Source organism: Falco peregrinus, chromosome 5 (assembly GCF_023634155.1).
Source record: "Falco peregrinus isolate bFalPer1 chromosome 5, bFalPer1.pri, whole genome shotgun sequence".
Classification (NCBI taxonomy): domain Eukaryota; kingdom Metazoa; phylum Chordata; class Aves; order Falconiformes; family Falconidae; genus Falco; species Falco peregrinus.
In genome coordinates this window covers 108,837,222-108,856,657 of record NC_073725.1, presented here as the reverse complement: position 1 = coordinate 108,856,657, position 19,436 = coordinate 108,837,222, and the positions used below count along the sequence as shown (strand labels likewise).

The window sequence follows — 19,436 nt, the reverse complement described above, 5'->3', positions numbered from 1 at the left end:
AAGTCAGCCCTTCTGCCTTAAAATACTGCTTGCTTTTGTAGTCATTCCTCTGTAGTTGATCTGGTGAATTGCATCTGAAGACCAAAGTCAGTTAGGAGAGAGGGATGGGTATGTTTTGTAATGCATCTCCTCTGAAAAATAACTATTATTATATATCTGGATCCTGTTTCTTTGGTCACCTTTTTGGATTAGTGCTTGAAAATGTACTTTGGACTTTAACCTAAATTCTGTAATCATTCCAGACAGAGTCTTTATTGGGAATGGCTGGTGTCTCTTTCTAATAATGCTTTTTTTTTGTTCTAGTTTCAGATGAAACTTGGTTTTATAGCAAGGAAGCACTAAAGAACCGGCACAGGGGTTCTTGCTAAAAGCCAAAAGTTAAGGTAGGAAGGGAAAAAAAAAAAAATCCTACCTGCAGATGCTGTGTAGGATCTGGAAAACGTCTACACTTTTCCTATAATTCAGAGGGAAAATTATCCGTCTTTGAGAAGGGAGGAAACATCTCCTTCCCCTCTCTGTCTCCCAGTGTGGATGTGACTAGGCAATGTACTACAGGGAACTATTTTTGTTGCTCTTTCTCATCTTGCAATGGGCAGCTCTTGTGGGGCAGGAAGCCTGGGGAGGATCTGTTCCTGTCTCTCCCACTGTACTGCAGCTAAAGCTCTCTGCTCTCTAGACTAGCTCTGAAAAAAAGACGTACAGGTAGTTCAGCTTCCAGGTGACTTAACCTCCATTTTCCCAGTGCTCTGGGGAGCAAAATGTTGTTCACAAGCATCTTGAAGAGTAGCCCTGTTTTGAAGTGACAAACCACACGCAACGTCTGAGGTTTCCACAGCTGTTTATCAGAGGAAAGCAGAGAACTTGTTGCTATCAGCATTACGTGCTCCAAGAGCGTAGCTTAGCGTGGGGGTTTTTTTTACGTTTTGTTGGTGTTTGTGCAAAACATTGTTTTATCCAGCCCATTAATAATAATAAAAAAAAGCCCAAACAGTACCTGCAGGATTGCTCTGTGAAGTCTGGCTGCTTCTGTGAGAAACAAAAAATGCCAAAAGACAAACCTCAAAATTCCTAATTTGAAGTCATCTAGACTTTTTAAAGAAGAGAGTTAACCTGTTTGTCTCCAGCAAGTTTTGTGAGGAGCGGGTGTTTTTCTGGTGATACATTGCAGCTACCCTTCCCATTGCTGAGCCTGCCTGAACTGCAGCTGCTGTGAGCTAGAAATCGGACACTTCGGAATCTGGTCTGCTTTGCTTCATGTAGGCCAGAGACCCCAGGACATTGTTTTGCATCTTCCTGACACAAAAGGTCAGTCTTACTGTGGAAGTGGTTAGCACCATCAACAGAGGCAGCCAGCGCTTTCACAGTGTGTTTTTTTCACGGGGAGGATTATTTGAGCGAGTTAATGGCAGGAGCCTTCGACAGCAGCACTGTGCTCCTTTGCTGCTGCTGTGTGGTACTTCCAGCTGCTGCCAGGTCCAGAACAAAAAGTTGACATTTCAGTGATTCTCTCAGTTTCTCTAACCTCTCCCCTTTCCCTTCTCTTAGACCTCCTTCCACCAGGAGTCTGCAATCTCCTCAACCCGGCCGCTATCTACGCTAACAATGAGATCAGCCTGGGAGATGTGGAGATATACGGCTTTGACTACGATTACACATTGGCACAGTATTCTAATTTACTACACTCTATGATTTTCAACACCGCCAGAGACATACTAATAGAGCAATTCAAGGTAACGATGTGCTAAGAATTTCCACTCAATTAAGCTTGCTGCTTTTGTTGGGATGCCCCAGACTGCTTGCCAAATGGCATTCTGCGCATGTGTCAATTACTTGTTTTAATTGAGATAAATTCTGTGTCTCATGATCTTTGATTGCAGAAAGTTTTGTCTGTACATGGAATCGGTTTCCTTTGAGACAACTTACTGTGCTCTATATTCCTGAGGTTTTATAAATATGTAGCAGGAACCTTAGTCTAGAAAGGTCTGGTCTGTTTTACTTAACTATGGAAATGATGCCTACAGAATTGCTGGTTTGAGGTACACATGGTGGATAAACATGAACCGTGGGCCAACACTGAAACCGTACAGGACTTGACATGTGCAAGTCAGTATAGATGACACTGTATAGAATGCCCCATAATGGGCACCCTGATTGCAGTAGGTGACTGGTCTGTGCATTTTCTTCTCATCACGTCTTTCTTTTTAGAGGGACTCTGCGGTGTTGTTGCTTTGCCAAATATATGCATTGACTAGAGCATAGTAGATGTGTCCTCACTGCCTGAGCGGATCTGTTACGTTTTCACTAGTGTCCCTTACATGAGAGAAACTAGTTTGGGGATCCTGATCCTTTATGTCTTCCTCCATTCATCCGTCTTCTTCACTGAAGGGGCAACATGCCAGTGCATCTGTTCCTTGGTTGGTTTACTCCTGGGTTAAGACTATGAGTAAAAGTAATCCAGCTCAACAGGAGAAATAATTTTGTTGGTAACCCAATGCTTATGCGTCTAACGATGTCACTGTTTGTCTTCCCAGTATCCAGAAGGGCTTGGGAAGTATGATTACATTCCAGGGTTTGCCATACGGGGACTTCACTATGATGTACAAAAGGTAAGCTGTACAAAGTCCAGTCTCCTGGGCTTTGTCTTCCATTGTGTTATGTTTTTAGTGGAAATACTTTCTGTCATTGCATGCAATAACATTGATCACCAAACTGTCAGTGAGTCCAGGTGGCTGTGCTTTTCATTGTGTGGCTTCTTCTTGCTTATAAACCTTCCAAGGGAGAGATGTCTTTTGTGTTTGCATAGCTTTTAGCAGAATGGGACATCCTAGCTAAGATCTGGTAAACAGCCTTGCCAATTAAAAAGTCAGTTAATTCTACAAGCTAATTAATAGAAAACATAGCCTTGTTTGTGTGATCATTTCTGTCTTTCTTGAAGTTTAAACAACAAACCTCAATCCTGCATCTATGAGTACAGGCCAGGAGCAGAGGCATTATGTCTAACACTAATAATAGAAACGACTTGTCAGGAGAATGCTTTAGGAAGCCTTCCCCACCCCCACCCCAAATAATAGGACTGCCTGGAAAGAGGTCCAAGCTACTTAAAATGCATGCTTCTTAGAAGCACGGGCAAGCAAAGTGCAAGCGTTAGCTTTAACCCTTTTCAGTACTCTGGACTGATTCCCTGAAAGCCTGATGCCCAGTGATGTCATGCTGGCTGCTGCAGCCAAGCAGTCAGGTGTAAGCACAGAAGAGAAAGTTGCTTCACTGTAGTAGCTTTTCTTATGCTGAGCTTTGAGCACATTCAGGGAAGCAGGCAGTACAAGCTGGAGTGTATGCGCTGTTCTCCAGCAGTGGGAAGCAAAGAAAATGAAGAAAAAACCCGATATAGAGTTTTCCCATGTCTTTTGTCCTACCTGTGGTGATGGCATGGCAGCAGACTGCTCATGCCTCTGACTTTACAAAGTGAGGAGTAAATCTATGACAACTTAAGTGGTTTTTTTTCCTGTTTAAATCTCTGGCTGATATATCACAGAAACACAGAGCCTCACCAAGCAGAGCACCCCTTGAGTGAGTAGAGGATGAGAACTCTTCTTTTCTCAGGAGCAGAGTTTGCAAAACACACAAAAAACTGGGTAGTGCCTATCTTAAGTAAATCTTTCAACATATTTGCCTGCACTCCTCACAAACTAGTGGGAGGTCTGCCCACGGTGTAACAAGTTGCAGCAATATGGTATTGTGGTAAAAGAAGGTGCCTGAAGGTTGCGAATGCTCTGTGTAATGAATTACCTTGCACTATGGTAGAAACAGTACAAATAATTTGATGCTCTGTCCTTATTCAAGTTGCAGAGCGATATGGGTTTAGTGTGAGGCTGCTTTCCGTGCCCCGATGATTTGTGTTATGGCGTCAGAATGATGGATGGAGAAGGGATGGCTGATGAATAGGGGAGTCTGATAAAAAAATAAATGCAAAGAAAGCTCTTTTACCAGTCTTATGTGCTCTTAAACATCCCTCCTTAAATGTCTGTTGGGGAGAGTAAAAAGTGGTGGAGGGGAGAGCCCTTGTGTGAAGAAAATGACTGGGTGCAGCTGCACTCTAAACCAAAACTTGCCCACTTTGTTCTGCTTAACATGAATGTGACAAGAAATGGATCTCTTGTGCACACAAAGCTCCTTTGGAATGTATGTGATTTTGAAAAGGAGATAAGAAGAGACTGTCTGAGTTACAGAAACTTTGTTCTCTCTGTTTTTTAACTGCATCCCTGTCCACAAACTTTGGAGTGTAAGAGACAGTGATATTTTGGCTCATAGAAAGACAATCTTTTACTGGAGAGGCCAATAAAAAGTCACGGTATGAGTGAGCCTGTGTAAAAGTGGCTGGAGAGTTAAGTGCAGCTTAAAGTACATAATGTGGGATGTTTATGTTGGATTTTATTTTCTTAATGTCATTTGTGTCAAACTTGAAACTTACATAAGGTTTCAGTGTAAACCTACTCAATTCTAACAGTAAATATCTATGTCTTATCACAGAGTCTTCTCATGAAGATCGATGCTTTCCATTATGTCCAGCTAGGAACAGCGTATAGGTCTGTCAGTTTTGAAAATTATTTTCTAAATGCTCATATATGCAAAAGTGGATGGCTAAATCTGAGTGTATATTTGTGGCAAATGGGGGGGGGGGGGCGGGTTTGAGCAGAGCACAGTCTCATCTGGCTTATCCTGTTTGCACTTGCTTCAGATGCTTACTTGGCATATAATTGCAGGGAGGTTTTTTTCCTCAAGCATTTCAAGCCAAGTGTGGGTGGGAAGACCTGGAGCTTTTTGTAATGGTTAATAACACATCTGATCACGTACTCTGCATGATGTCTGAGTTGCAGCTACAGCACGCCTGGGTTAATGTCTGTGAGCAAACTGTGACTAGGAAAGCACCACTTAGGAAAGCACCGCTCCATATGTGGTCCACATATGGCCCTGTCTTCTCCAGGCAGGAGTGTATCCCAGCAGTCATCTGCTGTGCCTTGTCACAAAGCTAAGAGGAGGGTGGTCTGGATGTGCAAACAAAATCTTAAAGCAGCGCAGACATATCAATGAAGTAATGATGCATCAGAATCTGGGCTCAGTTTAAGGCCTAGGTTGTCCTATTTTTCCTTTTCTTCTGTTACTGTGCAAAGAGAGCTGGGCATGCTTTGAAGTGAGTGGCTAAAGCAGTGCAGAGTAAACTTGTCTCCAAAAAGTTGTGAGACTGGAGAAAACCTTGCCCCAATGTGGAGTGGGGTTGGTGTGTAAGAAGCAGTAGAAGCGTCTATTCATAGATATCGGTAGCAAAGCTCCTGTAAATCCATGTTCTATTTCCTGAGCATGGAAGCCAATGTGTGTTTTTTTCTTGAACTATGCCCTTTTACTGTTAAGCTTTCAGTTGCAGTAAACACTCAAAGAATATTAAGAAGGGAGTTGCATAATCAGAGAGAATTGGCTTCTTTGAATTGGTTAGGATTTTGGGGGGCGGAGGGGAGTGGAGAGGGCAGAGGGGGCTAGTACAGCCCCATATTTCACTTCAGCTTCATAAAGAGATTCTTAGTGAAAACACATTTAAACCTTTTTTTTTTTCCTCCTACTGTCCTTTTGTAACTATCCTTCTTGGAGTATCCTTTTCCTAAACTGTCCTTTGCTTTTTGAGTGCAACTGAGGCAACGTTTAACTTCTTAGAGGCTGTACCATGACTGAATAGGAAAGGAGAAAGAGAAAGTTGCTGACTGCTTGAGTAAACAGCCATCAAAAATTGTGCAAGAGGCAAAACCTGCAGCAGTCAGATAACTTGATGTTTGTGAAGGGTACAGCTCATAGCCATACCTGTGATTATAGTGTTTTGGGGAAAACCAGTGACCTCTGTTGAAAGGTCTTAGTGAAGAACTTGTCTTGCTTAGAAAAACCAAGTAAGAAGGAAACCTCATTTTCAGAAAGCTCTTTTCCTACACCTTTGCATTTCATGGTGGTATACCTCGTGGAAGCAATCTCTCCAAACTGACAGTTACCCAGTGCTGCCAACTCAGGGCCGGGGGTGGGGTGGGGGGGGGTCGATTTGCTGGGACAGTCCTGTCAGCAGGCTGACAGCATGCAGAGAGAAGCCTCTGTCTGAACTCTCAGCTGGAATGTGGATAAAGCTCCTCAATTAACTTGAACGAGCAAACAAGGTGTCTGAAGAATGTGTCGGGGAAAGGTTTTATGTGAATCTTAAGAAACCATGGAGCTGTCAGGCTCTCTGGCTGTTTCTTTTGTGCAAGAGGAATGTGTGAATTTTAGAGAGGAGAGGAACCTGTTTGTCCCACCTCCTTTCTCTGCAGTTTCTGTAGCTCTGTGCAGACTGGTGATTGTTGACAAACTATTTCTGGTTTGCATCTAGAGGGCTCAAACCAGTGCCTGACGAAGAGGTGATCGAACTCTACGGTGGTACGCAGCACATCCCCCTGTACCAGATGAGTGACTTCTATGGCAAGGTATTGTAAGCCCTTTACTGCTATGATGCAGCAGCTCTTTTAACAGCTGGGAAAACAGAATGAATTGTATGAGCTTGTAAATGACTCCAGCCTCCCTTGGACTGGGAAAGGCTCAGTCCCTAGTGAGCTGCAGTGTGTGTTTTTGTTCTAGTGGGAATTTGCCCCAGAGGTTATTTAGCAGTTTAGCATGTGAAAGCCATCTGTTAAGCATTCCTAAACACCCCAGGGCTATTGGCCTAGATCTGAATGGCTCTGGAGACTGACAGGGAGATGGTCCCTGCTTGTGCCTTGGCCAAATCTAGCTCCTAAGCTACTACCTAAGCAGTCTGCAGTGATGGTGTTTGCAGTGAGTTGTGCAGGAGAGGGGGTACGTGTGTGTAGCAGCAGGGTGCTTGCAATGCCTTTTCTTTGGTGTTGGGTAGGGGTTTTTTCCTTCATGAAAGGGATCTTCCTCCATGCCTCTTCAGACCTACTTAGTGGATGTTATTCATAGGGTCGGCATCCATGAGTACCGGGGAATTTTTAGGCAGAAAAGTTTACTGTCACAGTAAATTACTGAAATTCTGTCCATAGGAGCTGTAGAAATCCTTGAGTTGTCTGAACTAGAGGAAATTAGGAGACATTTTTCTTCCTCAAGTGCCTAGTGCGGTGCAGTGGGCAAGCGGGGCCATTCACATCCCTTTCCCTCCAGAACTGCTTTGTTTCTTGCCCTTTGTTAGTTCTGTTGCCTTAGGGCAAGCTTCCTCTGCTAATATCCCTTTGAGTCTGCTGTGTGAAGTCTCCAGGAAGGTCACTTTTTGATTTCTCTGTCTCTCTTGGGAACGATTTTATCTGAGCGGTTGCTTTCTGCATAAATACATACTGTTTATAGCTCAGTGTTGTTTCTAGCTTTGAAATAGGATGTTTCTGCTTAGAATTTGCTCTCTCTCTGTAAACTGCACTCCATTCGCCTCCCACTGTGCAACTCTCCTCACTCCTGGCAAACCTGAGATGATTTCACCTTTCTTTTTAAATAATTTTAAGTATGAAATCTGCTTTGAATTGTGGCCTTTTGTAGGGCCGGGTGCTCGTGCCAAGGTGCCATTCTTTGCTGCTTTGTATGTACCAGATATTTTCTTCTTTCCTGTAGTTAGTATTGAAAAATTCCGTATAACATTTGGCCACAGAAGTAAGGATAGCAAGTTATTCATTGCCAAGAGGTAAATCTCCTCTCCTAGTAGTATAATGAACTTCGTAAACTAACAGGTGGATCCCAAAGAGAATGAAAGTATATACAACTAATGGCATTTGCATACAGCAATGTCTGCTCAGCCTGTGCCACAAACGTATTAGTGGGAAGGCATCTGGGTTTAGATGACTGCTGGTGTGAGCAGGTGCAGTGCGGTTGGTGTGGAATGAGGCTGTAGCAGGGATCTTTAATCTTGTCCTTAGTCTGTCATGCTGATGTTGCTACCTGTGTGGGTAAGAGGAAGGTCTGCCAGGGGGTGATTCCAGGCAACAAGGTGTAAGACAAGTGGGACTGATGTAGCTGAAGTATATAAATACTCTCCCTTAAGAGTTATCTTGATCCTTTGTTGGAAGGAGTGCGTGGACAGCTATCGGCATCCCAACGCCTGCAATAGGTAGGCACAGATCTTGACAGGGGTTAGGCAATGCAGCTAGTGTGGCTTTTGCTGGCAGAACTAGTGATGGCCTGTAATGAAGAATGGAGAACTCTAGGATGTTGTGGAAAAAGCGTATGTAGCATTCTAAAACGATTGTCCAGTTTTCATCCTGACTTGGTCGCTGTGTCTGCTGCAAGGAAGTCAAGGCTACTAAAGGGAATGGGGGGAAGCTGGACTTGCCTTGTAGGATAATGACACAAGGCACAAAAATGAAAGCAGAGTTGACAAGGTAAGTGTTTGCTGTTAACACTGAACATTTCACTGTCTCCTCTGTGCTTAAGGTCTTGAAAGGTGGGACAGGTCATTGATGTGCTGCACTCTTAAGTCCCACATCTAGTGATTTCAGTAGGAGCTGCCTGTCTTTGTCCCTCTTGCTTCTTTCCCAGAATCCCTGAGCAGGAAAAAAAGGTGGAGGCTGTTTGCAGGAAATTTTGATTTTACTAGTTGGAGAAATATTCCTGTAGCATCAAAACGGACAAAGTCTGTTGAAAGGACTCAGTACCACTAAGCAGCACCGCCATGTGCAGTATGTGGCCCAAACCAGAGGGGGTCCTTTGTGTTACTATGGCTGTAGGTCAAGTTGTCCTACGCTGGCTGGGTGGAAATTTTGTAACCCTCAGCACACTGATATAGCTTTTGATTGCAGTATATTTTGGTAATAGACCTCAAGAAAAATGCCATTTGTTATTCCTTTGCCCTTTTTGCACCATTTTTCTTGACCCCAATTTGTGCTGTCCCAATATTGCCTTTAGATAGCACTGCAGAGAGTGCATCTCTTGTTCTACCCTTCCAAGACTGGCCTAAACGGGATATGTTACCGTTATTACATCCTGACATGAGAGGGGCATGTGTTGGTCATTAGACAGCGTGTGCCCTCTGTCAGCTTCCACGATGTGTACCTTGTGTGATCTTCTGGGGGTGCTTTCATGTCTCTCTTTCACATAGCTATAATAATTGCCTTCTGATGTGGACCAGTATTATCCTAGAGTGTTGCAGTTTTGTGGCTTCAGTCATGGGTTGCTCAAAGCTCACATGGACAGGCATGGCACGACTGGATTGCCTTGGCACCTCTGGTGACCAGGTTCACTGAGAGGTCTGTGCACCTCCTGAACTGCTTTTCATACACAAGGGCTTAGTAAATGTCCCCTTGGCTTCTGGCACTTGAGCGAAGCAAGATGAAAAGATTGATTCCAGCTTCAGCTTACCAGTGAGACTCACCATAGTCCTCTGCACAGGTGGTACAGACTGAATAAACAGTCTTTATTTTACTTGGAATTCCTCTCTGGAGCCAAAGTTGGCTGTTAACCTGCTGATAGGTTTGTGATTGATAGGCAATAGAAATAGCAAAAATATGGGAGAGCTGCAGCCTTGCCTAATGCAAGGTGAGTTTTGCTCGGTCGGGATTTAATTGCCCATTTCCACTTGACCGCTGGGTGGGCTGAAGTTCTTTTCCTTTGTGCCTGCTCTGGGTTTTCCGTAGTGACTCAAGGCCAGACAGGCACTGGCAAACTGCTTGTTGGAGCGATTCTTGTGTGGCTGTGTGGAACCTCACTAGGCTGAGGTTAGAGCAGCTTTGGTGCCCGTGTGTCCAGTGTTGCAGCCTGGTTTAGATGAGCAATGGGGCATCTCCAGCAAGGGCCACAGCTGCTTCTGTAGCAGGGTGCTGTCTGTTGGCACCTCTTTTAACACCAAGAGGCCAGGTGGGAAGCAGAGGGCATGGGTTTGTAATAAAAGTTAGTGTATTTTTAAAGTTATTATTACTCCCTACTTCCTGCACCTTCATCTGATGTTGTTTATAATTCTGGGTTTGTTTAACGATTTCTGTGAAGCAGAAGCCTCTCTCTTGTTAAGTGTTAACGCATTAGGTTAGTGTTTTGGTTGAGAAGAGAGGGCTGCTTGCTGGGTGGCTGGGACTTCCCACATGAGTGTTTTGTTGGGTTTTTTTGTTGTTAGACGGTACTGGGTGATGTGAGTGAGTTTGTTTGGCTTTGCATTATAATTTTAAGTATTTTTTGTTTAATGTGTCTTTTTCATTTTTTGTTTTCCAGGGTCCATCACTTAAGCAGTTTATGGACATTTTTTCTCTTCCTGAAATGACACTGCTCTCTTCGGTCATCGATTACTTCATAACTCATGGTATTGAGTTTGACCAGGTGCATCTTTACAAAGATATATCTGTAAGTAAAATGTCAGCTGCCCCATAGCTCCTATCTCATCAGAATTGTGAGCCCTTTGGCTTGGTAGCACTGGTGAGCTCTGCAGTACCCAAACCTAAGGGGCTGTTGATGAGTAGCCTAATATGACAGCATTGTTGCCCCTTCAGATTAAATTACCAGGGAATACTCAAAGCTGTGTTTTCAGAACATGTTAATTTTCTGTCTGTACTACAGAGCTGGTGTTGCTGTATGTTATCTCTTGCAGGAGTGCCTAGACTGGTTAGGTTGAAGGCCCTTCCATGGGAAATATGTCACAAAGCTCGTGTAAATGTTTTCTGGTACTGCAAACTTCTAAGCTCTATGTTTTCCTGTTAATGTCTCATTTTTCAAAGAGGCTTGGTCTGACCACGTACCAAACAGTTTGCTTTATACAGCAGTTGTTGTGAAGCACCTGTCCTTGCCTGCTCTTAGAATCCACCCCTTCCCTTTGCAGCTACATAGTTGTCTGATCCTTTGGGGATGTTTTCCAGTGGGTGACTAGCTTTAAAGAGCCAGTTACTCCAAGGTGCTGCTGCTACCTGTGCCCTCCAGCTTCACTCCCAGCATTTGAAATGGCTGCTTGGGATTATCAACATTGTTAGGGAGTACTGTTTGACAGTTTAGTTAATGCTGCAGGCAAGATGTAAGTGCTTGATATTGCTGCCCTGGGTGACCTCTGTTGACAGATGATGCATCTTCCCTGGTAGCCAAGCCTTATTGCACGCCTTTTTCCATGGAGAGAGGTTTTTGATTTGTACCTCGTGGGAAACTTACGCTCATCCACTGGTAGCAGCCCATACATATGTTGTTCGGTCGTCTTGTGAGGGAAGTGGAGCACCACGCCGGTGCTGCTGCTTTTGTGATAAGGATCCTTGTCAGCTTTGCTGCAGCCAGAGATTACAGCTTACGTTCTGACCTTCTGTTAGTGCTGGATAGGAGCATGCCAGCCAGTTTCCCACAAGACCTTAACATGTTTCTAGGGTGTTAGTTGTTGTTGGTTTTGCTCTTGGGGTGGGGAAGTTGGGAAGAGGGGATGCAGCTGACTCCTGAGGCCTTTTATCAAGAGTGTCTTCTGGACCTTCTTTTGAGGTCTAAATGGACACGTTCCTAATTGAATTCTTGAAAGCACGTGGGTGGTCGCCACCACCTAATATATACTCAATACAGGGCAAATGGTGTGCTCAAACCCTCAAACTCCTGAGTGCTAATCCTGGCATTTGTCTTCACATCCATTGCTGAGGGATGGGTGATTCCTGAGGAGTGGCTGAGGTAGGCAGGGAAGAAAGCTATGACAGAAAATCTGTGCCAGTGCCTGAAATCTATACTGGAAAGTTGGTGGCTGTCCTGTGCTCTCACCACAAGAGTTCTTGCTTTTTTCTGTACGATGAGGATAACATTTTTGCAAAACTTTCCCCTTGACAGTATGTGAGCGCAAGTGGGAAGAGATGGTTTGCAGACATGAGCACAGAGATCTTTTTGTGCTTACACAGACAGGTGTCCGAGAGGACTTGCATAGCCCCGACTGTTATTGCAACACAGGCTAACAGGGGGCTAAGACATGTCTAAACCTGACACTCTTCTGTAATTCTTAGTAGTAATTCTGATTGCAGCTCCTTGTGGTTGGGAGCAGGTTGAGTGATACAGACACTGCGCTGAGTCAAAAGGGCAGACCCTGAGGCAACGGTAAAGTTTGAAGCTGACTTGTAAACCAAGTAGTCTGGTCACACCAGTTTGGTTGCTTCATATTGGAGAGTAAGAACCTCTTTACCCTGCTTTCTCGTAGTTTTTGAGGTTTTGAGCCCTGTTTGACACCTCCCCAGGCTACCACAGTTTTATCTGCAGGAACCTTGTTAGTGCTTTTGCTTTTTGTTCAGTTTCTTTTCAATAAGGCAGTCTCTTGGTGAATGAGATGTGACCTCTGCCTTTTTACCATTCAAATCCACATGGTGGAAGGAGACTCCTAAAACTCTGTTTTGAAGAGGTGACACCTCCTCCTTTGTCATCTCCCATCTAAGTTGTAAATTCTGGTTCTCTCCCCATTTTGAAGGCAGCGATTTTGGGGTGATAAGCAGGTCTCAGCAGCACTGCTGTGAGACCAGGTGACTGTGGGGAGTTGTGTGCAAGTGGTGCAAGTGTCGCTGTAGCAGTGTCAGTGGTGAGTGTGGGAGTCCAGTCTGAAAGGGCAACTCCTGAAGGAGCACATGTAGTGTAACAGGGATTTAAGGGTCCTGGGGAAAGGCAGCATTTCTTTACCTATCTAAATTGTCAGGGATGAAAACGGTACTGTTAAAACAAGCAAAATGTATTGCTGCTCTGGCAATGTCTTTGTGTATCTGGCATATCTCATTGGATGGAGACTTGGGACGAATCTCAACTGGGTGTGTCCAAAAATGTGTTGCATCTTGGCCTCTGGCCTGGAAAATAGAGGATATTTGGATGCCCTTGAAAATAATCTGTTTTAACTTGCCTTCCTCCTGAAAAGTCAGCATCTCTGTTTTTGCAAAAAGCCCTCAGCCTCCTAGTGGAAGCTTCTGCTCTGCCTGTACCCACTGGCCATCCGGAGCTGGGAGCTGTAGCCCTCCTTGGCTTGTGGGGAGCGTTTTGGAATTACAGATGCTCACCTCTGCTGCTGTTCACCTTGGCCATGCTCCCATCCTTTGGGTCACGTTTGGCAGAGCTTCCACAGGCACAGGGAGGAAGAAAAGCCAGCTAGTGTCTGGGCCAGTACAGTTTTGGGGCAGTTGATGGTTTTGGAGTTGCAGTCATGATTGCCTTGATAACAGTGTGTTGACATGTGCTGGTTTCCAGTAGCAGGAAGGAAATTGTGCTTTCACAGATAGGTTTTGAGGTTTTTCCCCTTGTACTGCATCAGCTGAGCTAGCCACTGTGGTGTTCCTTTTGGCATGTTGGTGAGCCTGTTCTCGTTCTCTTGAGCATTAATGCAGCTTTTGTTCATCCAGCAAGAAGCGGGGATGCGTCATTACTGGTTTGGTCCTCAGTGGTGACAGTAGGTTTGCATGCTGGGAAACAGGAATGCCATGTGTAAAACTGAATTTTTTTTTTCTCTGCCCTTTTCTTTAGGATGCTATTAGAGATGTACATGTGAAAGGAGTGATGTACAAATGGATTGAAAAAGATCTGGGTGAGTTAAATGGAGCTCTGGTGCCAAATCCATTTTGATGTGTCTCGTACTATGTGGCAGTCTGTGTAAGACAACTGTGTAGGCCCCACACACAGTCACAGGAGTCCGGGGGACACAGAACTTGATCGTGGCTTGCCTAAAGGCAGCTGAGGGGTAGAGTGGCATTAAGAACCAAATGATATTTAGGGTCAGGTGAAGGATCTATTTTAATGGAGGAAACATCTACTTCATTGGTTGTGTTTCTGTTTCCTTCAGCTCGTAAGTGAGGGATGGCGGTCCTTGGCGTGATGTGAACATGCAAAGGTGCCATCTGGGAAGGCTTCCTGGTCATTCAGGGGAAAGCAAGCTCCTGGCAGCAACATGGTCTGGAGTGGCTGTGACTGGCTCTTGTGAGGGTTTGCTTTCAGCCCTCTTTTTTTGCTAGCATTTTCTGTTCCTCAGTCTTTTTCCTCTAGATGCAATGACTGAGGATGAGGAAGGCCATTTTGTCACCAGGATGGTTCACTATCTGCCTGCTGAGGTGGATCTAACTCGGGCTTTTTGCATCCCTTTGTGGTAGAGGGGCTAGGCTGGTTTGTTTGTAAAGAAATGCGGTCATGACTTACGCCAAAACTTTTTGATTTATGATGTCTGTTTTATTCCAATATAGAACAGTATATTCTGCATGGGGATGAGATCTATGCTGTGCTAAACCGACTGGTGAACCACAAGAAGAAACTCTTCCTCATTACAAACAGTCCCTTTAGCTTTGTGTAAGTACCATTATTGCACACTGATGGGTCACCTCAGCACAGTAAGAGCTGTGCACTGCGGTCTCTGCTGTGACCATCGGAAAGTTGTGCGCTAGAGGGTTTTGTGGCAACAGTCTCTGTGGCAACAAGAGTGCTCTTTGGGAACCGGTTGTGGTGAATGTTGCACCCCGCAGCACTCTTTACATCGACTCTCACTTTTTGAAGAAGGTACAAAGCTGTGTAAGGGCACAGTGTTCCCGAGCTGCCACTTTGGATCACCTCCAGCAGCTTTTGCTGCATCACAGACTTCTCAGCACTTACCATGGTACAGGAGAAGGGGTGGGACAGCTTGAAACAGTCAAAGTGCTACATCAATACTCCATGCCATGAGGACAGCCTTGGAGGATTCACAAATCTCTATGCTGCTTCTTTGTTACTGGAATGAGAGTAAATTTATGACAGACTGCTGTAAAGATGCAGTGTGTTGGGGGAAAAAAAAGAGTACTGGCTCTGTTAACTTTTCTGTTCTTTTTTCTTTAGGGACAAAGGAATGAAACACATGGTTGGCAAGAACTGGCGGGATTTATTTGACATGGTCATTGTGCAAGCTGACAAGCCCAACTTCTTCACTGATCGACGGAAGTACGTGTCCTGGGGCAGTGCTGCGCTGCTGCATGTGGGCCTGAGGTTTTGGGCCTCCTTCCCTAGAGCAAACAGCTTCTTTTACCTTCCAGAAAAGTAGTGGTTTTCTAAGCATAATCGAGGTCCAGCAGGCATCCAGCCTTCTGCTGTCTTCTCAGATACTCTCTGAGGAGATGAAAACTGACTGGTCAGGGAATAGGTGGATAGAATGGGTACTGCCACGCAGAAGGCATGTTTCTAAAATTGACTGTCTTTAAGCTTCATCAGTTTTGTCATGGTCTGGGCTTAACTTAGATTTTTAGGGGTAATAATATACTTAAATCTTCAGAAAGAAAAGAGGAGTGGAATGGTACGTATGAGAACTGGCCATTTCTTGGCTCTAGGTCTCTTGAGAGTATGCCAAAACCTTCCCTTTTCCTGTTCCCCACAGCAAATATCTGTGTGGTTTGGGTTTTTTGTTTGTTTTGTTGTTAAGTTACTGGATACATACTGGTTGGTAATTGGCAGCTCTGGAAGCCTTTGTACGTGGCGGCTGGGGTTTGTGGTCAGTTAGGAGCTGCCAAGGGACTAGCTGATAGGCAAGCTGCCGTCCTCGCTTTGCTCTTTGGATTCTTTGCTCTGGGAACTTATGTCTGCTTTGTTGTCTCAACTTAGGACTGACCAGAACTTACTGCCCTTAAGAGAGAGGTCTGTTCTTTCCTCTCTATTTCTTTTCTTCCCCCATTTTCCAGGCCATTAGCATAAACAGGAGTAAACCTACAAAATGGCTTTATAAGCTGTGCTGACCTGGTAAAGGTTTACTTTGTGGGTTGGAAGTGTCTTACAAATATAGTCTGGAGCTGTGATGACCTGGCCCTCTAGGAGATAAATCTTATGGCTGTATGGTGCCTAACGTCCACTCGTGTATTGGGCCAGTGGAGTGACAGGGCACATACATCCAAGGTGAGGGGAACTCCTGATGGCGAGCTGTAGTGAACTGGGAAGTGTCTGCCGCAAGGGAAAATGCAGGTGTGCCCTGGAGACCACGTTTGGTTGAAAAGCCCCTTGCCCAGGTAGGCTGTAGAGTTCATGGTGGGAGGCTGGACTCTTTCTGCCCTATGGCAGCTCAGAATCATACGATACTTCTGGATAAGACTGTGCTCTGCTGGCAGCAGGAGCAGCTTCATACCAAGGCTTTTGATCTGGGAACTCACAGTTTGGAACTTCTGTCCCAAGAGGGAGCAATGTTCCTATTGAGCAGGAATGTTCATGGGGGTCAAGTAACTTAAGCCTTGTTTTGCTTCATCTGTCCAAGTGGAAGGTAATGAGTCAAGCCCTCGGGAACAACGGGAGCCAGCTTGGGTTGGCTGCGGACACCATCAACACAGAGGCTGCTTTCCATCCACTCTGCAGACTGCTTTATCCTATTAAGGCATTCCACACTCTGTTGGGCTGGGGCGTAGCCAGACTGGAACAGGACACAAAATGTTAAATGGCAAGGCCTTCTTAGCCATAGCATTTCAGAGGGAGTCATGTTATTATATTCTTTTTCCTTTTTCTCTGTATCTGAAAAGCGAGAAGAGTTGTTAGGGATACTGGCATGAAATGGTTACAGTGAATGGAAGCATTTTGAAAAGATATTTCTCTCTCTCACTTTCCCTGAGAAAATAGTGCAGAAGGTCGCTTCATGTGTAGGGCTTTTTATTACGAGTTGTTACATAGGTAAACAAGTTTTCTGATTCAATTGTTGTGGTTGCTGGGTAACAGTCGCCAAAAATCAAAAGAAGTTGATGTCTCCCCTGGGTTTTTTTCCAGACCTTTTCGAAAACTGGATGATAAAGGCTCACTGCAGTGGGACAAAATAAACCAGCTGGAGAAAGGAAAGATCTACAAAGAGGTAAAGTGTGTGGATGCATAAGGGGTACGAAGCAAGAGTCTGAAATGGTAGGGACTTACAAGACATCTGCAGCTTTGGAAAAGCCTGGAAGTCACTGGAAAACAGGAGAATCTTCTTAGCCAGGGTGGGGGGAAATAATGGGTGCTTCTGTAGGTCACTTGTGGATGTCTGATGTTTGAAAAGCAAAAAATAGAAGTCCTTGAAAAGAGCACCCGTGATAGAGGGCATTTGTAAGAAGGCACGCTCAAAGATCTGTGTGCTGCAGTGGCTGGTGGCAGTGAGAGATGCTCTCTGTCCACATGCAGAGAGCTCTTGCTGACCCGGTAGGACACTGTCCCTCCAAATGCCTCCAGCCTGCTCTCTTGACATGCTGTGGAGCAATAGCGTTGTGATTTGCATGCCTCTGAAAAGTCTTTCAGCTTCTGCTGGGATGTAAGCATTAGCATAAAGGGTCTTTTGCTATACTGGAAAGCCCTGCCAAGGCCTGCGTTGCCTGTCAGTGTGCGATAAACCGACTTCTGAGAGTGGTGAGAGGTGCTTCATGCTGTAGTGTAGGAAAGGCTGCTCTCCTGGCAATCACAGCTTTTCACAGTTGCAGGAAGCAGAGCTGAAATAAGGTGCAGCAGAGCTGACTGGTAGGAAAACTTGTCTGCAGCTCTGAAACAGTTTCCTACCCAGTTCTGTGAAGGCCATGCTGTAGAAAGGCGTGTAACAAAAGCGATGTATTCCACCCAGCTCAACTGGGCTTGGCATTAGAGGTGGAAAGACAGGGATAAGGGGCAAAAAGGCAAAGTGAGGCCAGTTAACTCAGGGTGTTGGGTGCTTGCCTTTCTGCCCAGGAGGACTTGTGCTGAGTTATCTCTGCCAGGCTGAGTTCCTGAGAAGAAGTGGTAGGAAAACATCCTCTGCACGTGCAGCAGGGGTCAGGAATGCCCCCTGCCCCACTGTACAATGAAACCTTCACCCTAGGATCTCTGTTTTGACATTGTCCAGTGTGGCCGATAGTGCAGTTTTCCCTTGGCTCTTTTGATGTCCTGGTCCTGAAAGTCTTGTCCTGTTTCACACTCACTCGTGACAGAGGGGTTCCCCAAGATTGAGATAGTTGAGGGTAAGAAGGCAGACCTCTCTGCAATTGATGTGTATGCCAAGATCTTCCACACCTCACTCCAAACTGTCCTCCATAAGGCTGGAGAAGGTAATAGAGTAACAAGGGCGATCAAACAGGGCACAAAGCCTGGCTCCTGGCGCTCTCCCCTTCCTGAAGGACCAGCATGTCCAAAGGATGGGCCGTTACTCTGGTGAACTTGCTGCCTTGGGGTGTTCTTGTAGCTGGTCTGTCCCCTGAGAAAACGTTGCCTCCGGCTTTAGGACAGTTTGTTCTTGGTTGTGTGAGCTGTCCAATCCCACGGGAAGAAACTGTTAGTGAGACAGCGGTCAAGTAGCTGGGACCTGACCGGTAATAGAAAAGTAGGTCATGTTGTTGAGTAGTGCTGTTGGGAAGCCTCTGGCCTGTCCGGTGGGTCTGTCAAAGTGCTCTGCTAGCATCCCATCCTCTGCCAAGAGCTACGAGCTGGGAACATGCAAATAGAGCTCATACAAAGTCTCTGTCCCATGGGCAAGCTTTCCCAGTGGGTTAGCAGCTCCCCCAGGAGTAAAGGTGCACCTCAGCCATGGGGTTTGTTGCTGAATTAAATCCTGCTCTTGGCCACCTGTGTCTTGTGGCCACAGGTTGCTCACCCAAGTGAATGGTGCGTTGAGGAAGGGAAAAGATGAAGGAGGAAGGAGAGATGGGGTAGGGTTTGGGGCTTCTCTTCATTCCCCCCACCACTACGATGTTCATCTGACTGCTTCAAGGTTGTGGCCCATCTGTGGTTCTTGGAATGTCACAGAGCGTGTATCCTGGCTGTAGCCACTCTGTCCCCAGCACTTTTGGTTTCTTGAGTGCCACAGTATGCTTCTTTCTGGCAAGTGTTAGTGGCCATGGACCTTGCTGTGCTGGTGATGTTGTTAGAGGCCTCTGAGCTGACTTGTTCCTGTCCACTGAAGCACAGCTGTGTGGTGGTTGTGCTGTGGGTATCTCATACAAATGGGACAAATTGGTGTTTTGCACTGGGGACTGGGAAGTTCAAGGGATGGCCCTGTAGTCCCTTCTTTCTGATAGATGTGGGGTTTTCTGGTTGTGACATGTATGTACTCCCATCGCTCCCCTAGTCGGCGATGTCAGGAGGGGAGGAGGACAGCCAGCTCCTGGAGGTCACCTAACAGGTCTGTGGCTCAGTAGAGGTCCAAGCACAAGTTTCCTGGTTGTCAGGTTGTCAGGCCCACTGCTGTTCGAGGTGACGAGAGCACAGCAAAAGGACCATCCTCCACCCAGGGCTGTGGTCCATTTCCCTGCTCTGCCAGTGGCTTCCTGAGCAACGGTCAAGAGAGCAGCAGCAACGTCATGTGCAAGAAACGCAGAGGCCAGCCTGCACAGCTCCAGTGATAGCCTCAGTGACGCTGGAGCAACAGGAGGCCCAGCACCCTGGTTCTGGGTACCCTTTGCAGTGCATACAGTGTGGTGCCAGTGGCCAGATGCAGGGCTGCAGGCCGCTGTGGGGTGTGGCTTGTGTTTGGGGGTTTTCTGTCCAGGCTGGTGCTGTTGGGTAGGCATGCTAGCTCTTTCCTGGCACTGGAGACTGGGTGGAGAGGTTGC

General features: G+C 45.8%; 1 protein-coding gene across 1 annotated transcript in view; it reads left to right on the top strand.

Moving 5' to 3' along the window:
• NT5DC2 (5'-nucleotidase domain containing 2) overlaps positions 1–19,436 on the top strand; it is a 28,851-nt gene that overhangs the window by 6,592 nt on the left and 2,823 nt on the right. The window contains exons 2-10 of the mRNA XM_055805855.1: positions 1,546–1,730; positions 2,532–2,606; positions 4,528–4,583; positions 6,398–6,491; positions 10,204–10,332; positions 13,432–13,492; positions 14,142–14,244; positions 14,764–14,865; positions 16,660–16,741. Of these exons, the coding sequence (XP_055661830.1) occupies positions 1,546–1,730; positions 2,532–2,606; positions 4,528–4,583; positions 6,398–6,491; positions 10,204–10,332; positions 13,432–13,492; positions 14,142–14,244; positions 14,764–14,865; positions 16,660–16,741 (887 nt within the window). The remainder of the gene's footprint in view (positions 1–1,545; positions 1,731–2,531; positions 2,607–4,527; positions 4,584–6,397; positions 6,492–10,203; positions 10,333–13,431; positions 13,493–14,141; positions 14,245–14,763; positions 14,866–16,659; positions 16,742–19,436) is intronic.